At 43.3% G+C, this 25,533-nt stretch overlaps 2 protein-coding genes across 3 annotated transcripts; one reads left to right on the top strand and one right to left on the bottom strand.

Annotated features, from left to right (window-relative positions):
* The first annotated feature begins 3 nt into the window (after nt 1–3).
* Nucleotides 4–8,683, top strand: LHFPL5 (LHFPL tetraspan subfamily member 5). 2 transcript variants are annotated; one of them, XM_042013796.1, is made up of 5 exons: nt 63–366; nt 448–555; nt 3,799–4,035; nt 4,343–4,375; nt 4,628–8,683. In XM_042013796.1, exons 1-4 carry the CDS (start codon nt 144–146, stop codon nt 4,357–4,359), a joined length of 585 nt encoding a protein of 194 aa, XP_041869730.1. In that variant the 5' UTR covers nt 63–143; the 3' UTR covers nt 4,360–4,375; nt 4,628–8,683. The 2 variants fall into 2 exon arrangements, with proteins under 2 accessions (XP_041869729.1, XP_041869730.1); XM_042013795.1 differs by having other exon boundaries at nt 4–555.
* Nucleotides 5,801–24,236, bottom strand: SRPK1 (SRSF protein kinase 1). Its single transcript, XM_042013794.1, has 15 exons — nt 23,525–24,236; nt 20,098–20,216; nt 19,105–19,213; nt 18,609–18,696; nt 18,377–18,464; nt 16,873–16,979; nt 16,046–16,211; nt 15,012–15,037; nt 14,307–14,520; nt 13,616–14,041; nt 12,085–12,185; nt 11,060–11,167; nt 9,713–9,782; nt 9,159–9,251; nt 5,801–8,256 (listed from the first exon to the last, which is right to left on the bottom strand). Exons 1-15 carry the CDS (start codon nt 23,593–23,595, stop codon nt 8,072–8,074), a joined length of 1,971 nt encoding a protein of 656 aa, XP_041869728.1. The 5' UTR covers nt 23,596–24,236; the 3' UTR covers nt 5,801–8,071.
* Between the last annotated feature and the right edge of the window lie 1,297 nt (nt 24,237–25,533).

Raw genomic sequence — 25,533 nt, 5'->3', positions numbered from 1 at the left:
GCCGCCGGGCGGGGCCGGAGCGGGGCCGGGGCCGGAGCGGGGCCGGAGCGGGCACCCCGGGAGCGGGGCCGGGGCCGGAGCGGGCACCCCGGGAGCGGGGCCGGGGCCGGGGCCGGAGCGGGGCCGGAGCCGCTGCCCCCGCCATGTCCAAGCTGCTGCCGGCGCAGGAGGCGGCCCGGATCTACCACACCAACTACGTGCGGAATGCGCGGGCCATGGGGGTGCTCTGGGCCCTCTTCACGCTCTGCTTCTCCATCCTGATGGTGGTGACCTTCATCCAGCCCTACTGGATCGGCGACAGCATCGACACGCCGCAGGCCGGCTACTTCGGCCTCTTCTCCTACTGCATCGGCAACGCGCTCACCGGTGAGCTCATCTGCAAGGGCAGCCCCCTGGACTTCGGCACCATCCCCTCCAGTGCCTTCAAAACTGCCATGTTCTTCGTAGGCATCTCCACCTTCCTCATCATCGGCACCATCCTCTGCTTCAGCCTCTTCTTCTTCTGCAACGCAGCCACCGTCTACAAAGTCTGTGCCTGGATGCAGCTGGCAGCGGGTGAGCAGCGCTGGGGAGATGCACGGGGCGCGGGGGGGGCTGCCCGTGAGCCGATCCTTTTCCCTTTCTGCCCTCGACTCTGCTGGGGGGGTGGGGTGGCCAGTTAAGAGACAACAGTGTCACCTCCATGCCCTTTGCTCCCCCTTACTGGTTACCAGTGGGGAGTTTTTAGTAAAAGACTCCTTCAGAGCAGCTGAGACGCAGCAAACTCACCGCATGTCGGGTGATGCTTCCCCGGGTGCTGCTGCTGCCGCCAAACCTCGTGGCCCCACTTACCCCACTTCTCCCAGTGCCACTGCTCCTGCTCAGCCGCAGGGAGGCTTCAGAGGATCAGTTCGAGAACACCAAAAAAAAAAACAAAAAAAAAAAACAAAAAAAAAACCAGGACACAGAGCGCTCTGCTGTGTCTGGAATCCTGCAGGAATTAAGCAGGGAGACAGTGATGACGTTTGCTGGGCCAGTGTAGTAACTCCCTGAGCTCAGGGAGTTACAGACGAGGAAGATGAAACACGAGGAGGGGACTGACTGACTGATTTGGTACCACCACTCTCATTTTATTACTTTTCTGCTCATCCCGGTGGATCTCCAGCTTTCCCCCTCTCTCTCCCAAGGCACTTGAGACACCTGGTAACCCAACTCCCGTGTTTGATCAGAGCCTCAGCTGAAAGGCAACCCAGCGCTTTGCTGCTCCTGAATCATTCATGCGAGCCCTGGCCACAGCCCCCATTGACACCCCGTGGGAGGTGGCATCGGGGTTTCTTCAGTTCCCAGCTAAAGAATCGAGCTCAAGCAAAGATTTAGATAAGAAGCTTGGGGCAGCTCAGCCTCCTGGGGAGCTGGAGCAGGGAAAGGCTTTGCTGTGGTAGTTGGGGTTTTTACTTTTTTTGTTGTTGTTGTTCCGAATGGGGGAAGAGGAAATGGTCACAGGCAGTTCTGGCCAGATGGACAGGTACTGCTGCATTTTAGGAATTATTTTAAAAAGCGGGCAGGCTAAGAGAGGATCAATTTCCTGGCCTTTGCTCTGCACCAGGTGCATTTTCACAGAAATTATTTCTTTCCCGCTTCCCCATTTCTCTGTGTAACTCCTCTTGGTTAGTTACAGGGAAGATTAATTAAATATAGAATAAACCAACTGCGTTTCCATTAAGAGGAATCCTCTCTGCAGACCAAGGACGCTGCCTGTGCGCCTTGCTGCTCGCTTGTCCCCAAGCCAAGGAAAAAGAGAACATTGGCAAAGGACAAGACAGCTGCCCCGAAAGGGGTTTCTGGTTTACTGAGCACCCTGTGGCAGAGAAGAGGCAGTGGTGTGAGGCAGGGTGCATTTCAGGAAGCTGCAGATGTCCACGAGGGGAGGGACAAACATCTGCTTGTCCAGAGCTCCCACCATGGGGTTGGGTTATTTCTTGTGTGAGAGGAGTCAGGGACTGCCTCACATCTGCACCAGTTACTTCCATGCTCTGCAGCAATGTAAGAATGGAGGATGCAAAGAGTTTTTCTTAATCACGTCCCAGAACCTTGCAGATGAACTCATCCCAAGCCTGGGCATTGTTCTTGACCAGTAAATACAATTTCTTTGAGGGGGGCAAAAAGGCACTTCAGAGATTTTGGGGCATGAGCCGCCCTTCAGCAACCTGCTGGCACCGAGGTTGTTGCAGGTGCCATGGCAAAGCTGCAAAGGTGAGGTGCTGGGGACCCCGTGGCCAGGCTGGAGCAGCTCTCAAGGTTGTGTGTGAGCTCTGAGAGTAGTCACAGGAGGAGCTGGTGCTGGAACCACCACAGCTGAACAAGCAGAATTAATCTGCCTGCAAAGCTGATGTTGATGGCAGCTCTACCTTAGCAAACCCTAAGCTGGAATTGGCTGCAAGGCTCTAGCCAGGTTCTCCATCTTGCACAGACTAAACCCACTGCAGTTTTGTTTGGAGAAAGTATTTCCTTGGAGTGACACAGCCAGAGCTCCATGCAGAGGCAGGAGAGATGTTGCCCAGGCAACGCCGTGATGAGGGATGCTGGTACAGCACGTCCTTGACTGTGGGGAGGCAGCACAGCCTGGATCCTGCTCCTCCCTGCCTGTGGAGCAGAGCCCACGGGAATGAGCAACCACAGGGCCTTTCAAGGGACGAGTCTGTGGTACCTGGTGTGTTTGTAGCATGATGTTTGCTCCTCCAGCTGCTCTCTCCTCTTCAGTATTGATGCCTGGAAAACAGCATAGATCTTTCCAACTGGAGTGAATATAAAAGCAAGCCTTTAGTTGAAAGCCTTCAGGTACACAACAAAAATCACACATGGTACAGTAATTGTAATTTTTATAAGGTTAATCAATTAGTATACTTATCATATACTGTCCAGTTAAAAGGTTAGTTGGTTAGGTAATAATTCCTGGGGTCCTGAGCTGTGGGGTATGCCCAGCCCCTGCCCTGGAGGGAGGCCTGCTGATAAAGAGATTGTACAACCTCCCAGCAGAATCCCCTTAGAAAAGGCAGCACTTTCAGTTATGGCGAGAGACAACACAGAACCACGATCCTCTGGGAGACCCTATGTAGATCCTTTGTAACCCATTGGCTTTTACCCTCTCACACCCACCTCTGTATCCCCATAAAAGAAGCCTGGCTAGCTCAGTCGGGAGAGCGAGCCTCTCACTGGTCACCTTTCGTGGGTGCAGGACAATAAAGCCACCTATGCAGGAATGCCACACGGGCCTCTCGTCTCTCTTTCCTGGTCTGGCCTGGAGATTGCCTCACAGAGCAAGAGCTGAAATCACTAGCTGAAAATCACTCAAGAGCTGTTAGCTTGCTGAAACAGGCACCTCTCTGCAAAGGCACTCCAGTGGCCGAGAGAAAGCTGCACGGGCCCTGGGAGACGGTTCCTCACAGGACCATCTCTCCGGACCGGTCAGGGCTTCCTGGGTCTGAGCTACAGACCCCACACTGACCCACTGGAAGCAGTCTAGAGGTTTCTTTTGCCCCACTTCTGTTATGTCTGCTCCAGGTTCTGGTTGGAAAACAGAATGTCATTGTAGCTGGTTCTCTTCTTGGAATAAGACTAAACCATTTTTAGGAATGTGTTTATAAGGTTAGCTTATTATTCCTAAATGTAGTAAAGAAAGGAGAACTAGTAGAAGCTACAGCCATGCTTAGCAATCTACAAAGCTACAAATATATAAAAAACATAAAAAGCTAAAAATCTTAGGCATCAGTATCAGCTCAGCAGCAGCTGGTGGGCACTAATGTCCCCCTCTCCCTGCAGCTACCGGGCTGATGATCGGCTGCCTGATCTACCCCGACGGCTGGGACTCGAGCGAGGTGAGGCGAATGTGTGGGGACAAAACAGACAAATACACGCTGGGCGCCTGCACCGTGCGCTGGGCCTACATCCTGTGCATCATCGGCATCCTCGACGCCCTCATCCTCTCCTTCCTGGCCTTTGTGCTGGGCAACCGGCAGGACAACCTCCTCCCCTTGGATTTCAAGGTGGAGGAGAAAGGTGAGTGCAGAGAGAACACTCCGACTGCAGCGTTTCAGCCCCACAGGTCACTGCTGTTGTTTGGGTGGATGGTGGGTGGCTTCCTCCCTGCCACAGTCACACGCTGCTCTGTAGGGATGGAGCAGGCAGAAAATTGATGGAGAACAAGGCAGGAGCCCAAATTCACCCAGATTACCTTTCCCAAGCCTCTGGGGCTTTCTCCTCATCCTGTTTTAAACATATTCCTTTTTGAAAACAAACCTGCAAAACACACCCAATGCTTTCTGGTTTACATATTAACTCTGCAATTCTCTTTCTGTTTTTACAGAAGAGGGAAATAACTGACAGAGCTGATCACCACGTAAGTGATAACCCACACAGATTTTTCATATTCCCAGCATCCACGATGTCACTGTTGTATTCTGATTACCAAGGGGCTGACAGCTGATTTTGGTGCTGGAGTCACATTGTTTTTATTTGTGGTTAGAGGAAATAGTCTTTGCTTTGCTTCCCAAAACTGGGAAAGCACAAAGCCTTGTGTAAAACAAAACAAGCATAAAATTTGAAGCCATACTCCATCTCCCAACAGCTGACTTACTCTTTCTGTTCCCAGGGACATCCAGAGCTCTTCTTCCATCAGCCCTTTTCTTTGAAGTGACTCTTCTAGGAAGCCTAAACTTACCAAATTCTGTGGATTTTCTGCAGCTGTTTTCCTCACCCATGGGGCTGCTCTTGGCTCACAGCTCTTGTGGAGCTTATTTGGTTGGAGGGGCCCAAAATGGACGTAAGAGATTTTCTGAGTCCATCCGCAAGAGGGACAAGAGGGGAAGGATGGCAATTTTCTGCTTTTGGAGGGTTTGTACACCTTCTTTCGAGGAAATTACTTATGAATTAAAAAAACCACCACCAAAACATCAGTGTTTTGGATTTTGTACTCGTCTCTTGAGGGCAGAGGAAAACATCTGCCATGTCCCAGGCTGCTCTTTTACTGGAAAAATACCATGACAGGCCAATTCCCAGCTCAGCCATGAATCACTTTCCTGCTCTGGGCAACAATAACCAAACACAACCTCTGGAAAAGGGCACTTTTCTGGGAAAAAAAGAAAACCAAACAACAAAACCAGAAACCAGCATGCTGGGCTGCAGCAGGCCTGGAACAGCACCCACAAAGCACAGCAGCAGGTTCCAGTCAGCATCAACTCCCTGCATCACCCAGTTCATCTGATTTACCCATCATCTCTCCCATCCAACACCCATCCATGGCAGCCCTTGGCACAGCCCATTTCTGCAGAGGACAAAGCAGCTCTTACCTGGTCAGGACCCAAAATCAGCCTCCATTATAATTTTCATTTTTACTTGCTGTAAATTACTGGTTCCTGCAGCAGTCAATTCAGTTCAGTTCTAACAAATACCTTCCAGTTTTAGGCTTTCCTCTAAAAAAAGTGTTTGGGAAGGTTTTATTGAGACTTTTGGCTAGATAAGGCAGCAGAGGTATGACAGATTTGAAGAAAAACATATTTTAGAATGGAAAAAATCCAGCAGAGTTGTCCTATTTTTTGCTCTTCTCCCCTTTTTAAAATGGATCACAATACCAGCAACAAAATCTTTACCTACCTCATTCTGGAAACGAAAACTGTGTGCTCACTAGTGGAACAAATTCCATCCCTGAGCCCCTGACTCAGAATTATAAGGGGAACGTATGAAGACTAGGGCTCAGTTATTAAATAATCTGTTTATTGTAGGGCTTTCACAAAGGGAAAAAAAAAAAAAAGACAAAGCACCCAAGTAGAAAGAATAAAAATGTATTTTCCTTCAGGTTTTAGACTGACACAGCAAGTACAAATCCTTTAGTGTGAGCACTTCGTGGCAATTTGGAAATGGAACAAAGCCCTAGTGAACGAGCGGACGGTACAAGACTGAATCATGACAGCTGCTTCTGCAGGTCTTCAACTCACAAGCTGGCTCTAGCCTTGGCTATCATGGTAAAAAAAACCCCTCCTCCAGTCAGGACTAGCAGAGGGAAGGGAAGGAAGGATGGGCAGGAGCTCTCAAGAGTCAAAGAGTGCAGGCCCCTTCTGGGAAATGTTCCTTCATCAGCCAGTCTCAAGTAGGCAGGACCGGGTGAGCTTTCAAGACTGCAGGAATTGTTTGCCCTGCCAATGTATCTTCACAGAAAGTTGGAACCCAGTACTGTCTGCAGTCCTCCTGTAACAGATACAGAGGTGACCCACAACTGGAAAATGCCAGATGAAAGGAAAAAACCAAAAGAAAAGGTCAATTCAGCAGTTAAAAACATTTTTTGGTATGGTACCTGCCTTTCTTTTTTTTATGATATGCATAGAGAACCTGATCTACCACTAAAGGAACATGCAGCATGATTTGCATAAATAAGCCAAATTGGGCTCTGAAGTGGAGAAACTCTGTTCAAGTGGATTAAATGGCCCCGTTTGTGAGTGAATGATCCTTACAAACCACAGTTCCCAAACATAGACACAGAAGGGACACATAACAGTGGTCTTGGCAGCTTTGGCAATGGAAATTGTCTTGGATAGCATCTGCACGGTCTCCAGCAACTTCTATCCTCTGCAAACCACCACAAATCCAAAGGCCTGTTTGGTCCAGAGTAAGGAAGTGTCTCTGAAGTCTCAACGTTGCCAAATCTTGCTTAGAGAAGAGTGGGATGCACTGAATCTGTAACAGGATGGGTAAGTCTAGAAGAAGCCATCATAGAACTATCAAATGCCACAGTGATTTAACTTTTAATTAAAATTAACCCATTATGTCCAAACCCCCTCTGAGAAGCTTACATAGAAATCCCATAGAACATTTTTTTATTTGGGGTAACTCTAGAAACAGCTTCTAATCCAGTATCTACGTGGAAAAGTCAGTTCTCTTCCACTTCTGCTAGCTCTCTTCTTGTGCTAATGGCCCAGAAAATAAAAGGCAGTCCCATCCTGGGAAGTTATTTCTGAAGGCCTGCACCTGAAGCAAATTAAAAGAAATCTTTACACTGGAACTTCAAGTGTTGATTTTCAAAGTCCACAGCTGCAGCTTGGCTGTGATACAGGCGCTGCAACCCTTTCCTTGGAAAAAAAGTGAATGGTCAAAAAATGAAAAGTCACAGCAGACTGCATCAGTGAAAGCCAATCTCTCATGAATACCACCTCAAGCACGGCAAAAAAGTGCCAGTAAGGGATAAAAAACCCCAAAAACTTATGGCTCGCTATCATGTTAAGAGTTGCCTGCAACAAGGCTCTCTCTGCAGGCTGAGGGTGCACCCATCTGTTGGCTGAGGGTTGTGCGTTTAGTCAGTTCCAGCTTTTGCTTATTTTGCTTGTCACCTTTAAGTCACAGGCATTGAAGTAGAAAACGTCACCAAGTCCAGAAACTATTCTGACTATCAAGGGCACAGGGAAGGAGAAAAAGTAAATGGACAGGGCACTTTGGAGGAAGAAATAAAGGATACTAAAACCTAGGTTTAAAAAGCTCTTTCAAAAGCAGTACTAAATAAAAGTTGTGACTGGAAAGCAAAGAAAACAGTAGACACTTAGAGAGTGATGGCAGATTTCAAGGTCTTTGCTCTAACAAGGATCTGGCACCACCTTGATGCCAACTGTTACATCTCACCCCATCAGTAGCTACTGGATCAACAGTGGGAAAATTGACTCCTGAGTCAGTGAGATCTTCACAGGAAGACAGGAGGGTTGGAATTTAGCTAAGGGAGATATCTGAGCACGGGTGAGCTCACATCTGTCACACACAGTGCCTAACAGTGAGGAGACTGAGGAAAAATCTCTGATTCTAGTTAATTAGTCTTTGGTGAAGCCCAATCAAGGGAAAAACATGGATGATGCCCACTGGCTGAGGAGAGTCCCCATTAAGTCACACAAACAAATTCAGCAGAACGGGTTAGATTTATCTAAAATCTTGGAAGCCTTGAAGGAAGAACTCCACACTGAAACTGAACAAGGAGAAATTTGGGTCTGGGAAAGGGCAGCTGGGTGTGTAGGCTATGCTGTAAACCAGAGTATAACGTTGTGGCATTGCTTGGAAGCTTCTAGGAGTTAAGCCAGGGGTGCCTGAGACACTCTGCTGCTGTAGCTCGTTTCTCTGGGATCAGCTCCAGCATAGGGAGTAAGAAGTCTGTGAATGCAGCTGCCTCATCTTGGGACCACTCGTATTTTTCCACCAACACTTCAAAAAGGCCCCAGGGCTTCAGTTTGGTGATGTGCTTCAGATCACCTGAAACCCCAAGACAAACGGGTTAAGTGCAAGACAGGGGAACAGAGCAGCTCAATAAAATTGGCTGAACAGCCAAACATGACCGAGTGAGCTCAAGAGACTGTTCAAAGGAAATAAAAAGTGCTAGGGCACACTGAAGGGACAAGTCAATTATATTAAACCCCCTTTTCTATCTGCTTCAGAAGCCTGTTATAGAAATGTACTTCCTCAAAGGGTTCTTTTTTCACCCCCTGCTATTTCAGCTCTCCTATCAGCAAATATTAACTTCATTAAATTACCAATTATGCTGCTTGACATGACAGATAAACTGTGCCACTGAGTCTGGAATACATGCAATGCATGGAGCACTGTTTGAGAAATCAATAAACTACTAATAAAGAAGGGGTTGTTTTTATAAAAAGAATTAATAAACTAGATCAAAACCTAATTTTTTGACTCAATACATTTCTGGGGTACTCAGGACTTTTATGATAATGTTCTGTGTTCTGAGCAACATGGCTCATGATGCCAGGCACTATTTAAGGTGCCTGGCATGCCAGAAATGGAGTCAGGCTGTCTAGAAAAGCCTTCAAAAGTGAGTCCTCACCTCTAGCTGACAGAGATCAGCTAAATAAAACCACATCAAGTTTGACAGAACATCTACTGTGCTGTTTTTCTACCTGCTGCCTTTGACCTACACCAAGATGCTGAGCACTGGGGTGTAGGATACTTTTAGGAGTAAGACAAGAATGCCTTACATTTAGCTGCAGTTTTACTGATAAAGCATTTCATAAAACAAAGGAAAGACTTAAAGATACATCTTTGCTGGCATCTATTTCTAACTGGCATTTCCAGCAAGATACTCCTGTGTATTTGGGGCAAGGGATGAGGAGATAAGTGATATTTGCTTTGTTTCCTTTTACCTTTTTTGGTGAAAAACTCCTTGGAATACTTTCCTGCCAAAATGAGCTTGCGAGGTATTTTCCCCAGAAGTTCTATGATCAATGCAATATGATCTGCATGTGAAAAATAAAAAAAAAAACCAAACACAAAAAGACAATGAGATTCATCCACACAAAACATCTCTATGCTATTTTCATGCTCTGGGATATAAGGATAAAGACATTATCCCTTAAAAATTACTTTGGAGATGCACCTGAAACCAGATTACACTAAGCAGCAACGAAGACAAGAGGAAAGAAGAAAACAGATATGGGCAATTTGAGGCACAATCGATTTGAGACACAAGGTAGAGAATCCAGCAGCAAGAGGAATGCAGAACACCAGAACAAGAACATGGACTTCGTTGCACTGTGTTTTACTGCAGAGGCTTGAGCACAGTTGCTGCTGATTTGGGTAAATTATCTTTTTGCAAGGAGCTTTTGCATTGTAAATTTGTAAGAGAAGGCTCATTTTGAAGAGGCAACCGTTGGATTTCAAGTCCCATTTTAAAAAGGAAAAGCAGAGACAAACAGACCTTCATCTCGTGAGTAATCTTCCCCAGAGTGAGGCTCGAATAGATAGTCCCCTGTTGCCAACTCAAAGGCCTAAACAAACAGAAATGAGCACATTAAATCACTTCAAAACACTCTTAAGATGTACTGCAGGTTGACTCTGCAAATCTCTGTGGGCCAGAAGCAAAGCAGTGGGAAAGAATAACCTGCAAAACTCTGTCAACAGCTATAATCTTAAATACTCCATTACAGCCTAAAATGTGCAGTGACTTTGCAACACTTCAAAAACTGCATTAAAAACGTCATAGGATGAATTTTGGGTGCAGGATCACCAGCTGACCACAAAGTTAAGGTATTTCACATGCTTAGCCTTTGCTCTTCCTCGTCAGAGTTTTGCAAAAATAACACCATGTCCAAGCTATAGTTTCTAGGGTTGGATATTTTTAGTTTGTTTTGTTTGCTTGGAGTTTTTTGGGATTCTTCCCTCTCCCCAGTTTTCATTTGTTTTTCAAACAGTTAATCTCTGAACATCTGTCTGTAGAGACGAAAACACATTTTAAATGAGAAAAACATCTGCACTCATTTCAACTCACCACTTCTAAATTCTGTAACACATTCACCCTTTATATATTTCACTTGTACTCCGACCTTCTGTATTCTCAGTTTTCTTTATGACCTGCTGGTGCCAAACAGTTGAGTCAGGCACACTGTGTAATTCTGGCCACATGTTCTGCAGAGAAAACATGACCCTACTGCATTTTCTTTTACCACATTCATCAAAATCCCAACTTATTTTCCAAGACAGCAAAAATGTATATTTTCCAAACTTAAATTATAAAAACCAAGCTTTGGTTTGTAGAAAACACAGAATGGAGACAAAGAAGGGGCACATGCAGTAACTGGCTTGACTGATTTCTTTTCATTGCCACATTCTACATTTGCCAGCTGTTACAGGAACAGCTTCAGCCTCATCTCAGCATTACTCAGCTTAAACATTGATTCCAAACCTGCAGAGGATGATTAAAATTAAAAATTATACTGAAGGCACTTGTGAAACAATGCTAGATGCAACAGAAAGGCTTCTTTTTTAATATAAAAAGATATTGCATCCAGAATTGCCTGGTTGTCTTGTTTTTCCAAAGAGCAAGATGGCAAAGTGCAATCATACTTGAAATCTGCTGATGCTGGACAATGAAACTTTCAAAAGGAAAGCCACATGTGGAGAAAAAGGATAAATAAAAAAACAACTCTGGTGTGGAAACATATTATTCAGCAAGTCTGGGAGTTGACTGAACACTTGTAAGGGTTTCTTGCCAGCAGCTCAGAGGGCAGAGCACAGAGGAGCAACATCCCCAGCTGGCAGAACTCACCATGCAGGCTGTGCTCCAGATGTCAGCAGGGGTGTTGTACCCCGACCCTATCAACACCTCCAGGGACCGGTACTGTCTTGTCTGGATGTCTTCAGTGAAATGCTTGTGCTAAAGAGAAGAAATGTTTTACTAAACAGCTAAAGACTGCTTAGAAGAGGAGAATCAACAACCTGGAAGGCCAGAGTAGATCAAAGCTCATTGCTGTTACATTTCAGCTGCATTTTACATCCTTGTTAACTATTTCCTTATATTCCTGCAAGTGCTGTTTAAATGCTCTACATGAGATACTCCTCCTCAAGTGAAGCAGTCCGGCAATTTAGAGGAAAGCAAGCCACAAAAATCGAATAAAGAAAGACTCTGCAGCATCTCCTACCCAGTCCTGGCAGACAGGCCATGGTCCAGCTACCTTAAAGCAGATAAGCAACAGCAATGTGAGAAATCACCTTGCCAGGCACTGCAAGCCTGACTGCAATTCTGAATTGAGACTCATCCCTCCCAACAGATCTGAAGTAATTTGCCATTTTAGAAGCCAAGTAAAAAGAGACAGTTCTTCTATTTGAAATGTCAAACATTTGAAAGCGGCACAGCACAACCATCAAAGAATAAATCTTGGGAGCTTTATTGTGTGAGTCTCTTTCATGTGCTCGTGAATGCACTGAAATGGTCTGACAAGCTACAAAACCAGCACATCAGAGCAATTGTTTGCAACTTTCTCAGTCTCCAGGAGAGCTACAAACTCCTTCAGCAGTTTCACATGAGCAGATTTCTACACACTGTAATGTGACATGGGTCACAGCCCTATTAAAAGGAATCAATACCCGTGAGGCACCCAAAGCATGGACTGAAATTTCGTGTTTAGAGGACCATTTCTTCCTTTGTGTCCTTGCTTCCCCCTCTTTTTTCCCTGTCGTAGTTTCAAACTTTCACAGCCAGGTCTAAGGATCTGCTTTACAGATTATTTTCCATCTTGGCAAACTGACTGAATCTGCAGGTTTAAACAGTCAATGTGAAAAGACTAAACTTACCACCCAGCAGGCGTTTCCTAGGTCAGCTATCTTCACTTTGAGCTTATCTGCATTCTTGGGCTCAAGAGGATTAAGAAGGAAATTCCCAGCAGCTGATTTTCCTAGAGGCAATGTGTACAACAGCTGATTAAAGCTACATAAGCAGTGTCACCATCTGTCACCCAAATCCTATCAATCTCTCCCCAGCCAGGAAGTTTTTCTTATGGATCAGAACTGCTCCCTCCCTGATGCTTGGGTATAAAAATGAGCATCACTCTGCACTATCAACAACATCATTAAGACCCAACTGGTGTCATTAAGCAGAAGGATAAATGAGCATATGCAAGAGTGACTATTTCCCAGCATTTTTTGCAGAGCCTGTGTGTATTTTAAAAAAACCCTGTTGAAATAAGGGCATTGCCAGAAACAAAACAAGCCTCACAACCCCCCTTAAGCCTTCCTAAATCTTTGAAGGAAGAGTCCCCATGTTACAGCATCTTTCTGACATACCCATCACTCACTGCTGCAACACAATTACAAGAGTTAAAGGATATATTGGGAAAATTGAATCACACGATGGAGAGTAAAAGTATTAAGTCACTAAATGACATCCAGCTGTACCTTTAAAGCTAAAATTTGGGAGAGTTCAAAGCTGGAAATTTGGAAGAGGGCTATGAGAAGCAAAAGATGTCAGTAACCTAGCAAAGGCATCCAGCAAAGTGCAGTTCAAGTTTCAAAATCTAAATTTCTCGTTACTGTTCATCCATATAACTCCCCTAGTGGTACTCTGGCAAGAAAATGCTGGAATACTTTTTAAAATAAGTACAAATGGTAGCTTTACCCTCCTTCTCCAAGCATGTATCACCTGGCATGGACACAAAGAGGCAAAAATGGACAATTTTACCAATTCACATTTTTAACATACACACACCTGGAATGTGTTTAAATTGCTGTACACTACATCATGTCTTATTTTCTCCTAAGCCTACAAGACACATTTTTTCCACTCTGCAGAAAATCATATTCAAATAAAAGGATTAAAGAAGTTGGGGGTTTTTTTCCTTACACTGTATAAGCTTTGTTTCAGGCTGCATTTTCAGCTCTGGGAAAACATTTACCCATCTTGAGTAACTGAGAGAAGTTATCTTTGCTCCCTATTAAGAACCAAACTGTCAGAACACACTGAACAGTACCAATCCCTTAATTTAACAGCAAGTGACAATCTGTAGACTTAATGAATATCACATAAGCAACACCTGATTCAACAGAGGAAATGCTCCTCCACTGAAAACCAAATGTACAGGTGTTTTTAAAAAGTAGGAATACTTATGCATTCAAAAGTCAAAACTGAAGCACAACTACAACTAGCAGCTACAAACAGCAAATGTCTTGGAGTGTGATTGTCAGGTTAATTACTCCTGGCAGGAGAAGTCTCAAACAAGTGGTTCTGATTACTTCAGCCTAAAAAATGCACATTTCTATTAATATGATGAAGTGTTGGAAAGGAATCTCCCACATCGAGGAGCCCTTTCTTACAAGGTTCTTCTTATACCTTTGTTGTCTGTTGGGCTGTTATTCTCATTCTCATCCTCTGAAGGGATCTCTGTCCTGATACTTTCCTGAAAATTGTTCATCTGCTCACTGAATGCCTGCTGTTCGTTGGACGTGGGCTGACACACCATGGAATCCTCTGGGGCCAAGGGCACAAACGAGTCCGACATTGCTTCTTGAGGCCTGTTCTCTGAGTCACTGTTGTGCTGAGTGTAATTACAGCTATGGAAGTTCTCAGCCTTCTGTGTGTGAGGGTGATTGCCACAGTCATTGGCATTGTGAAGGTCGTCCTCAAGTCGCACAGACCCTTCATTCCCAGAGTTTGTGAAGTCCGTCACTGGGATCACTCCGTTGCAGTTGATTTCTCTTGCACGTTTTTCCACGCTGCTTTCCATGAGATTAGATTGCTCCTGTCCAAGGGCTTGTGCTGGAAGAGGGGGAAAATGAGAATGTAGCAGAATATGTCTTAATAAACAGGTGGAAGCTGTTCAAGGGGGCAGTCTAAATGTAACTGAACACAGTAATTCATTAATTTTGTAACAGGAGATTTCCCAGTCTCATTAGAAGGACAGAACCCAATGCAAACAGGTGAAACGACAACAGCCACCTCTGCTAAAGGTACTCCCTCCTCATACCTACAAGTAAATGGATAACACTGTCCATTCCATGTTGGCAATGCTTTAGGCCCATACCTGGCTTTTTGCTGACATTTTCCTCTGGTGGACTGACTTTTATGAGCATTTCCAGAGGGGTCTGAGCTTCTTCCTCCTCTTCAGGTTGTGTCTGCCCAGGGTTTGCCTCCTTCTCCATTTCCTCTATCTCTTGCATTCGCTTCTCCAACAACTCAGCCTGTCGTTTCTGCTTCTTTTTCAACTTCTTTTTCTTATTCTTTGACATTTTGTCAGCCTACACAGAAGCAAGCAGAGAAATTGGACTTAACATTTTATACTTCAATAAATTTAAAATGCACCAAGGTTGAATTTATCTTAGAGCTGAGGAAGCAGTCTGTGATGAAAATGCTGGAGACAGCTCCTCTCCCAGATAAAAAGCAGCTATTCTGGGTTTTGAACCACTTGTCTAAGGCTTTTATCAGTGCATTTTTGCCCTGACCTGAAAAACCTACATTATTCTCCAAGTGAGGGATCTCAGACTCCATAAAATAGTCACTTTCAGAACAGACCTTGAGATCACCACAAGGACTCCTTGTTCTGGTGATAAAGGAGCCAATACTATTCACAAGTCCAAGACAGCGTTGAACCTGATGCCTATGCCAAACACAAATCACATTTTTTCTTCTGATATGAGATTGCTTTCTCTTAATGCTGACTGGATTATGAAACAATGCAGGAGGTACTATCAGTAGATGCATACTTACAGATGAAAGCTATTACACTTACTGGTTTTGGCTGTGGTGCAGTGCTCACTGAAAGGGAAAGGAAGATCAGTAAATCAGTATGGCTATATGCAAAAGCTGCAACTGCATTCTGATGTTAAGGTACATTTCTCCTACGTGGTTTGTTAACAACATTTTAATTATATCAGCAAATGTGATTTTGAAGGCTCATTTCTCTACAAAAACACAGCAATTAAAAAAAAAGATAGAAACATTAAATGAGCAAATGTATTATTCAATTTTCAGACAGGAGACTTGCTTGACTGATATCAAAGACTTAAACTTCCTGTCACGTAGCTTCATTTACTGCATGTATTATGCATCCTACCCAAATGAAAATGCAAATCAGAGCATTAAAATACCAAACTTCAGAGAGCTTCCTTAAGCTAAGATATGCCATGATCAGTTCAGCTCAATGTTGGTGTTGTAAAATTATGACTGACAGAGCCTTCCAATACATACTACAGTGGCTTTTGAAAAGTACACATTGCTACAGATGGATATTCTGAGGAGGAACACAAGGAATAAAAGGAAATTTGCCCTCAGATCTTTAGGAGTGTTTGCATGCCAAGGAAGCTGTTTCTGTTGCAGTTTTTCAGACTTCTGCAAATGGACAACAGGTAAATCATCTTGTTGAAACTCTCGTCAAATGCATTTCCAGCACCGTGCAATGAAAGGCAATAAACTTTAGAAGGAAATGTGAGAAGTATTTTGCCACATTTTCACTCCAGTTCTATACTGAGTGCATCAACGTTGTGCTACATAAGACTGACTTCACCAGTGCCAGATCAGCTGTCGTTAAAAGCAGGTGCCAGTGTGCATTTATCCTCCCTCTTGTTTTCTTACACAAAATGCCTTCCCAGTCATCCCTGAGTTACAATTCATGACTAATTTCACAATTTACACTCAGCTTTTCAAAGGTTACTTGCATTATTGTTCCACTGTACTCAGGAAGTTTTTCTTAGTGATGATACAGGGGTATGTGGGGGAAACAGCATCAATTTTCAGAGGAAAAAACAAAGAAAAAAGGCAAATCACCTGCAGAGCCAGACGGTGGGGGAGCCCCAGATCTCTGCCACTCTGTTGCCTCTGCAGCCAGCCTGCGAATGTACTGGTCATTCACACACAGCAGGATGTTCTCAGGTTTTATATCTGTGTGAATGATTCGACATTTTGTATGCAAGTAATCCAGACCCTGAAGAACCTGCAGGCAAGTGAGAAGGAAGTCAACCATGAGACAATCTAATTGAGAGCAAAGTGAAAATGCATAAGTGCCTAGGGTGGCCAGTGAACCTGAAAGGGTTTGTGTGTTTGAGAATACTCCAGGTTAGAGCTGATGTGACCAGTGGTTACTACCGAGTTCCACAAAAAAAAAGAGATTTGCATACAGATTGTAGCTACCATTTGAAAATACTCTATTTACCCTCATAACTTAACTTGCCACAGGTGAAAATCTGATTTTAATACTCTACAATAAAATTACACTTTCCTCCTTCCCCTGCACCTCCCATGTAGAAAGGTGTTTCTTCTTAGGCAACCACCCAGTAGGGAGAACCAGTTTCTCTTGCTCTTCCCATCATTAAGCACTTTGCTTACTGTGACAGCTTTAAAAAAATACTTCACTTATGAGAAATGACTGAGGTAAGAAGTGGTTAAAAGCAAAAACCATCATGATTTAAGTGTCAGAAAACCACGATCTGCAGCAGAAGGGGCTTGCAGTAGAGAAAGGAAGTATTAACCCAAGAATATTTTGCTGCATGAATGGACCAGGGATTTTTAACTTTTGTTTCCTTGGATCTGAGAAAGATTAGTGAAAGAGTTTTAATTGAGTCAAGGGGAGGAGTGCAGTCAGAACTGGAACTTACCTGTTTGATGATTTTTTTGACACAAGGGAGCGGAAGACCCTGGTAATTTGACTTGATGATCCACTTCAGGAGATGATGCCCTAGAACTTCAAACACCATACAGATATCTGGAACTGAATCAAGGAAAAACCCAGACATCCAGACCCAAGGAGCCCTGAATTCCCAGGACTGAGGATCGAAAGAAACCCATACCACTTGGGCACTTTATGTTAAAGAACCCTAATCCTGTTCTGACACAGCTTGAAAAAGCTGCCTTCCTCAACAGCATCATCCTACACAACAGTGCCATTATCTAAAATAGAATAAAAAAAAAAAATACAGAGGGATGGAGCTGCACAATGGTCCTACTGCAGCAGCAGCAATCTCCTGCCTTGAGTGGAAGCCAGTTGCACAAATGGACATTAGTATTTCTGTATGTTTTGGAACAGCCTACGCTTTTGCCCCAGGCAAAACTCGATGCCAGATCTTTTTGTACCAGCATTACCTGAAAAGATAATACAATTTCCATTTCGTAAGTAATCTTCAGAACAATTAAGTAACTTTCTTTGCCCTCCTTTGCCTCTTTACCAGCAAAACAAACTTTTGACAAGCCTGGATTTCAACTTTACTTGTATGATCTGCTTTTTAGCTCTAAGATCTCAACAGCTACAATCACTCCAGTGACATATTCAGTACAATGCCCTTGTTTTAGAAGCCAAATGTCTATGAGTTTATTAGGCTGCTTTTCATCTACACTGGCAGAAAGCATACATTTCACAAGAATGGAAGAATACAAGCTCAAATCAACATTTATTCAGAAAAAAAAGTTATGCATTAGAAAATGCATTATGGGTCTACTGCTTATCATCTACAGCTCAATTCTCTCAAGCAGCCCAGCAATTCTCATTGAAATAAAATTTAAGCTATCTCAAAGCGAAAACAATGCACAAAAATCCAACTTTCAAATTTTAAGGATCCATTATTAGGACTTGCTACAAATCACTGCCTATGAGAAGGCTGTTCCCAGAACTACAGGCCACTGTCAAAGCAATACACTTCAAACATCCTAACAATGTTGATAAATTACAAAGTAAGGTGTTTCCATAACTAGATACCAAGCTTATTTTCATTGATGGCTCATTCGCTATTCTCAGCTACTGATTTTAACATGCTATTCTGCTTTACTGAAATAACAGGTTATTAGCAGGCTGCTTGCAAAATTGAGGAGTTGAGATAGATGGGCTCTTCTACCTCGAAGGTACCTCTGACACAGCCACTCAGTCCTGATTCACAAATTGGTGGCAGAACATTAAAAGCACAACCAAGCCGTGCTGACACAAATTACGCCAGACTGAATCATCGCTCTGGATCTGAGCTCAGCAGGCAGTTTTGAGGCAGATCCTTCTACAGGAGCTTTCCTTGGGCAGGGAAAGGGATGCCTGGGCATTGCTTGCCAAAACAGGACAGCTGCCCAAGCAACTCCCATCTTTCTGCAATTCTTGGCTTTTATTCCACAAAAGGATACGGGAACCATTCACTCCTGAAATCTTGAAGTCATCTAATAACTGAACAACTCTCTCTTTGCTTGGATCATTTGGATCACTGTTGCGGACCTGCAGAGAAAGAGGTTATTCTGAAGTCAGATCCACTGCACACAAATTCTTGATGATCTGGAAATATCAAGCACGTGACAAATGTAAACCCCCCAAAATGGAAAAAAAGAGTAAAAAAAAATTGAGCCCAACTCAAGCACTCACCGATTTCAGCAACTTGATTTCATCCAGTGCTGTTTCTGTGTAGTGCTCTGCACTCTTCACCACCTTCATTGCCACAAATCTCCTCCCTCTGTGCACACATGGCAAGTAAATTGGGAACTGTTAATGCTCATAAAAAGAACTTATTCTCCAGGATTATCCCAGTTCTTTTGCATGCAACAGAGTTTATTTAATGCATCATGCTAAAATAAGGTTTAAACACTCAAAGACTGCCTTTGAGTCTTTTTTAAAAAAAAGATGCATGTTAGTCATTTCTCAAAATATGGAATAATAGGTCAGAGGCTGCTGAACACAACTCTTCCAACAGATATGGTTTGTCCTGTTAATTCCCTCCCACGCACTTGCATGAACAATATCAGGAGAAATTTCTGTGCTAGGATGTGGACAGCTAATGCTTTGTGTGTTTATCTAAAAGGATGTTTTCTGCTCAGGTTTGTGTATTCCTGCCTGGAACACCAGCTGGAGCAGGAACACTTACTGGATGTCCCAAGCCAGCCACACGGTGGAGAAGTGGCCCCATCCAAGCTTCCGAATCACATGGTAGCGTCCATTGAAGAGATCTCCTATTTTCACAAGGTGGTAACCCCCTGGAAAAACACAAGAAGCAGAGAACAGGTGTGTGGAACAAGCATGACAATCACTGCAGCATCACAAAATATTTCCTCAGTGAAAACACCTGAAGTCTGCTAGGCTGACCACCTTTGGAAAACACAGGTTGTGATGGTAACAGAATCCTGCAGCTAAATATCAGCATTGCTTTTGCATGCTCTGACCCTGTAACATGAAAGAGGTACTGCAGCCAAGGTCCCAAAAGTTTTCCTTGCAATTTTCCTGACCAAAAGGCTCTCTGCCACTGAAAACAGGAAAGTCTCCTCTGCACCCTTCATATCTCTCAAGCTGCTGACTATACAAGGTGATTCCATCACAGAAGCAAAAACATGAAAAGCCAAAGATGGAACTGGCAGAAAACAGAACAAAGAGAAGGAATTGTGATTTGGTGTTTTCATTTGCCCTATATTTAGTTTATACTCAGAGAAACAGAGGAAGGCTATTTGCAGAAACAAATTTTTCTGAAGAATAGATATCAAGATAATGATCTGATCTTCAAGAGAAAACCAAAGAATATGAAAAGGATTTGAAAGTGTCCTTTTTACAATGAAAATACAAAAAGAATTAAATGCCTACTTTCTTTATCAATATTGAAAGCCCACTGGTACAGAGAAAAAGTTAACAGCTTTCAACTTATGCATTAAAAACAGCTCTGCAACTTAAATCTTGACTGATAACAGAGGCAAACTTGGAGACCACTTTCTCCATTTCATGTTGGCTTGAAAAATGTTATTATCGTCATGCAGTTTCAAAACACCCAATGTAAGAGGGAGCCTATTTTCATTCTCTACAGCAAATGGAAAATGGAGGGAATTCCTTGATTGCATTGAAAATCCTGCATCTTAAACAGACAACTGCTCACCTTTACAGTAATCATTTGGATCCTCTTGCTCATCATCATCTGATCCCAGGATTTCCTCCTCTTGCTCTGGAAGATCATTCTCGGAATGGGCAGCAGGGCCCCGGTGCTGGGTGTCGGGTCTGAAAGAGAACACACTGCATGTCTCACACACATTACTCCTCAAGTCTGCAGCTTCCACAGCATATGAAGGACTGCTGAGGATGGAGGAGATGCAATATTCAGCCTTCAGAAAAGCTATTCACATTTCAGTGCTTTTATTTCTAAGCTAAGATCAAAGTGGACAGAACTAATTTTTTTGTATACCAGTGAGAAATGCACCTTAATGCCCTAGACCCACTTTTTTAGTGGAACCAAGAAAAGTCCAGACAAGACAGAGAGTTAAAAGTTTAGTGATTGCACCAAAATATTAGTCTCTGAACCTCTTCTCTGCTTTTCATTCAGTGAGAACTCTTCTAAAGCAGGTTTATGTTTTGTTATCCTAGGTAAAACTTGAAAATTTAAATGTTGAGGAATTTTATTTTAAAGACTAACATCAATTAGTTTTTACTCTTTCGGAAAAAAAGTTAACCACTGCTTTAGAACTTGTGGCCCTTTGTTCCTTTCACATTCAAGGTCAAATGAATATTTAACAGTCCTTCTGCTTCTATCACTTTAGAACACTAGAGCCCCTACTCTTGGCATTTATTTCTCCTGTTCTCAAGGGGCAGGCTGCATTTTTAGTTCATCTCTTTACTCAAGATCCAAAGTTTATTACAGTTGTCTGAACTACGGAGAGTGAGAGGACGCAGAGCAGATGTTCAGTAAACCTTCCTGAGAGCTTGTGATTGCAGAGGGATTGGAATCAGGCACTAAGGTGGTGGAGGTTTTTCACTCCCACATTCATAAATAAAAGCATTCATTTTAGGTGTTTAACTTTTCACCAAATATGCTACTCTTGAGTTCTTGCTTGTGAAGGCCGTGTCAGCAAAGGCCACCTCCATGCTCTCGCACACTCAGGCTGTGCCCCCCAAATAAAACATCTTCCATGTCTCAGCTCCTTCATGGCATCACACTGATCACAGCCAATCAGCTCATGAAAGGGTAACACCAAAATCAGGTAATTTATTTACTTTACAAAGCATTACAGGGAATGATTACATGCCTACAAAGATTCAAGATCCTTCTGTACAAAGCAAACACTTATAATGAAAACAATGCCTATGAGACCATTTGCTTTGGCAGGATTTAAGGGCAAAGTACTGCAAGATAGCAACATTAAGTTTTCTTTCTTTAGAAGCATGAGATATTAAAAAAAGCTGGAATTGTCCAAAGAAGTGGGCAGCAAACTTCATTGCAGCAGTGACACAGAAGCACAAGATAACATTCTTTACAGCGAGTTCCCCGGCAGTGAATTAGCGGAAGTTTCTTGTATTGAAACTATTGTTGCAGGGAAGTAGCAGATAACACCGGTGCCTTCCAGCACCCTCTTTCAAATTCAGCTCATTTTGCTCCAAGAAAGAGGAACTGCCCACCCAGTGGAAATGCCAGCAGCATATGCAGGCCCTCAGATGCAGTTTTCACAACTTAGACCTTGAGCTGGAGTCCTGCACATCGTATCAGGGCTGTACCAACTCATCTTAATCCATGGAGGAAATGTAGGATTTCCATTTGGAATAGTCATACAGTAGAATGAATGTTCAGCACTGACCTACTACACATGCACTCTGCTGAGACTTCACACATTAAATACACTGCTAACACATTCAAACTACAGCCATCTTAAACATCATAAAAAGGGAGAAATCTTGCGTTCCAATCTGATGATGACTAAATTTGTAGCTACTTAAAATCCACAACTGAAGTTCATTTAAGCAAGGAAGATCCACAAAGGTCATTCCAGGCACAACCCACCACCACACACTTACTTTCAGTCTGTTGTCAGTAAGTCCTCCTGACTTTTTAAATTCAAGAACAGCTTAGTGGTCTCAAACCATAAACCAAAGACTGCCAAGCTAATGAGACTTTTATTAACAACCCTGCAGCTTGATCCAGCCCTGAGATATTTAGCATTTAGACTTTTTTGTGACTGAATTATAGGTCGGGTGTAGGAAGAAGCAAACCTACATTAGGGGACGCAGAAAGTCTTAAACTTTAAAATTGCTGCATTCCTTTGGGGACAACTGAGATACAAATAAAGTCATGCATTATCCCCAAATTAAGAGCAGGCATCAAAGGCAAGAAATAGCCATGGACAGAATGGTTGAAGGGGAGATTAGATGCTCACAGACTACAAATCCTATAGACAGGGTAAAGAGAACAGGAACTGGACAGAAAGATTTTAAGACAGAAACCTCACACATAGCGTGAGTAGTAAAGAGTAATTCTCCCCAGTGCTGCTTCAGGATTGTCACTTTTTTAACTGCACAGGATGTAGGGGATTAAAAAGGACTCAAAAGAAAATTCCCCTTAAGTGGCAGTGATGCAGACAGACACATCACGCCACTCTGCAGTCCCAGTGCTTCTCAATAATAGCAATTTCATGCATCGAGGAAGAAGTTACTGGAAGCACTAAAGCCCATTCTCCTGGAAGCTTTCTGTGCCCCTCCTAAGGGGCTGACAAATCCTGCTGCTGGCAGTCTCACACACGACACACCCTGGAGTCTGCAGCTGAGTCTTTCATGGGGATCCAAAAGCGTTTCACTTCTACATTAGAATCTATGATACCAAGTAATGTAAGAAAGCCGTATTCAGGTCACACACATCTCTACAGTGCTATTTCCTTCATGAAATCACCTCCAAAATATATCCCTTTCCTTTGCCTCCCTGTGAAAATTTGTTTGATGTTATTACACACCACCCTGTTCTTCCCCTGAAATGACCATGTCAGCCAAAGATACAGATTAAGACAGAATTAATCAGTGCAGAATGTGTTAATACCTAATGATATACAAAAGCACAAACCTCATCTGCTTTGCTCACAAAGACAGTACTCTAAAAGGCACAAAAGGCTGATAAAGAGAGCCGAAAAATCCTTACTCAGTATTTAAAGATGACAGCTCAAACAGCTGTTGTCAAAATTGCAAAATGCAGATAAAGTACATAAAAATCCTATACTAAATGATTGTTTACACATTAAAAAACAAGTGTTCTAGGGTACTTTTTTTTTAACAGCCACCTCTGATCTACAGAAGAACACCATGATCACCTTTTCCTTTTGCTCTCTCATTGTGCTAATTAATCATCAGAATGAACTGGATCTGCAGGGTCTCTCTACAACTATATAGCAATATTTTACTTAAGAAAAACAATGTGGAACAGCAAAGCTAAGGCAAAATGCTAGGTCTTCTATGGAATTCATGTGAATCCACATCTAGAGAGACCCTCCCGAAAGTCCTTATTCCCTGAAGAACTGCAAATTCACAAGACAAAATTAGAGAGGGGCACCTACCTGCAAGAAGCACGGCCTCCCATGGATAAAAATATTCCCGAAGACAGCCCAATAGTTTTCGAAAAAGCCATCAAAAATCAGACACCACAGTGTTGGGGAAGGAGGGGGACATCAGCAGCAGGCAGAGGGGCTGGTTCTCCTCAAATGCAGCAAAGCTTTGTGCAAGAGTGAAGGAGAAGAGGGATTTGCCTCCAGCACCCAGCTGCAGCTGCCCAGCACTGCATTGCAGGTGAAGGGCCGTGCAGCAAGGCTGGGGCTTGCTCTCAGCTGATCTTCCTGCAAATTCAGTCGTGTCAGGGGGGTGAGCATAAAGACTCATCCCCTCCTCTTGATGTCTGCATGTCTCTTCTTCCCTCTAATGAAATTAGAAATTCAGGCAGATACTTTGTTTCATCTTCCTGAACTAGCCGGTTTTATTTGCCTATTCAATAGCCCAGTGGATTCAAAGCTGGGATGAAGACAAGGATCATGGTAATTGTTGACAGAGCAACCCTTTTGATAGAGGAATTCCAGCACAATCACGCAGCAGGGAACGGGCGTTCAAAGGAAAAATGAATTTTCTGAAGTGATTCCACACCTCCCCTTCCAAAGTTACAAGAAAAACTTATCCTTTATGCTTAAAACAACAAAACAAGCAGAAGGAGTCAAATCTTCTTTAAAAAGTTGAACTGAGTATTTTTCACAGCAGCGGGCACTTAACATCATCCTCCAACAACGTACAATTCCCAGTCATTTCCGGTGCCTGTTTATCCTGCTGGTTTATGTAAGTGATAGGGGAAACAAGTCAGCAACAACATGACATAGCAAGTAACAATGTAGAAATTTCTCTCCTAGGGAAGACTGTTAGTGAAAGACACACTGAAGCTGCCCCTGCACTTTCAAAGCAAGAGGTTTAAAGAACTCTCTTCATCTGGTTCTGTGTCTATAACATGTTCACCTTAAAAGTTCTCAGAAGTCTGAACATGCTTTTAATAGTTTAGCATTGCCAAACCTCTTCATATTAAAAAGGTGCTAAAAATATTCAAAATTTCCCACTGTAGACAAGATTTTGCTCCATGTTCACTGAAGATATCTCCCAACCCCTGCAATGCACAGCAGGGATGGTAAAGAATTATTTGCAGGAGCTAAGATTTGAGTCACTCACTTGTTCCTTACAGAAGGTGTTAAAGCAATTTGGAAAAACACTGTGGAATTCTCCTGCCAGCTCTCAATGGTATCACTTATCTGGTCCACACACTAAAAGTAAGGTAAAAAATGATTAAGAAATCTCAGTCACACAATGTGGGTTCTTATGGATTTGCAGTGAAGAAAGGGTGCCCTCTATAAATTACCTGACACACAGCCAAGTCCCCACCTTCAACCTCACCATCAAACTCTGAGCATGTTTTCTCTGCTCCAATAACTTACACAAAAAAAAAAAAAACCAACCACTTGAAAGGAGGTGTTTGGTTCTCTTATTCAAGAGTATTAAGAGTGACTTCAAAACTCTATTTTGGACAGAAAAGATGTACTTTTCCTTGTCCCTAAAACAGCAGGAATACTGTCCATGCTACCTAACGACTTGCCTTAAATAAATACAAAAGCAGACTCCTTCCATCCCCAAGCAAGGAAGGCAACATACTTTTAGGCCAAATCATTTCTGTCACACCCATCATCCTTAAATACATACTAACAAAAAAAGATATTCTCCTTACTCCTCTCTCTCTCCCTCTCCGTTTGCCTCTCCCTTGATATTTGCAAAGATGACGCCCATCTGCAGGAAACTGAAGGGAAATGCTTTCCTAATTTTAAGTCGCCTGCAACACAGTCTTTATAAACAGTGTCATCCCTTATTGGTGAGCTCAAATTACACACATGAAACGCCCCCAAGCAGAACTCAATTCAGTGAATGCAGGACAAATGACGAATCCAGCTCCCACTGTAGGCACCACAGATAAAGGTACTGCAAACACACCCCACGACTCTTCTTTCCACCTTAACCATCCGGTCAATGACTTCCTGGGCTCTGC

This window comes from Corvus kubaryi, unplaced genomic scaffold, assembly GCF_017639235.1.
Source record: "Corvus kubaryi isolate FWS band 111438036 unplaced genomic scaffold, C.kubaryi_AGA036_p1.0 split1-37355, whole genome shotgun sequence".
NCBI lineage: Eukaryota > Metazoa > Chordata > Aves > Passeriformes > Corvidae > Corvus > Corvus kubaryi.
The sequence above is the reverse complement of the archived record's forward strand: the minus strand, read 5'-3'. Positions and strand labels throughout refer to the sequence as shown.

Bases quoted from the DNA above. Each gene is read 5' to 3' on its own strand.
- SRPK1 (XM_042013794.1), bottom strand. From the start codon at position 23,595: ATGGCTTTTTCGAAAACTATTGGGCTGTCTTCGGGAATATTTTTATCC. The intron at 11,168-12,084 runs GTAAGTTTAGTC...TCTTCTCTTTAG, and splicing joins TAGGAAACGCCTGCTGGGTG to CACAAGCATTTCACTGAAGA. The intron at 8,257-9,158 runs GTAAAAGGAAAC...TTGGGGTTTCAG, and splicing joins GGAGTTTTTCACCAAAAAAG to GTGATCTGAAGCACATCACC.
- LHFPL5 (XM_042013795.1), top strand. From the start codon at position 144: ATGTCCAAGCTGCTGCCGGCGCAGGAGGCGGCCCGGATCTACCACACC. The intron at 556-3,798 runs GTGAGCAGCGCT...CTCTCCCTGCAG, and splicing joins CTGGATGCAGCTGGCAGCGG to CTACCGGGCTGATGATCGGC.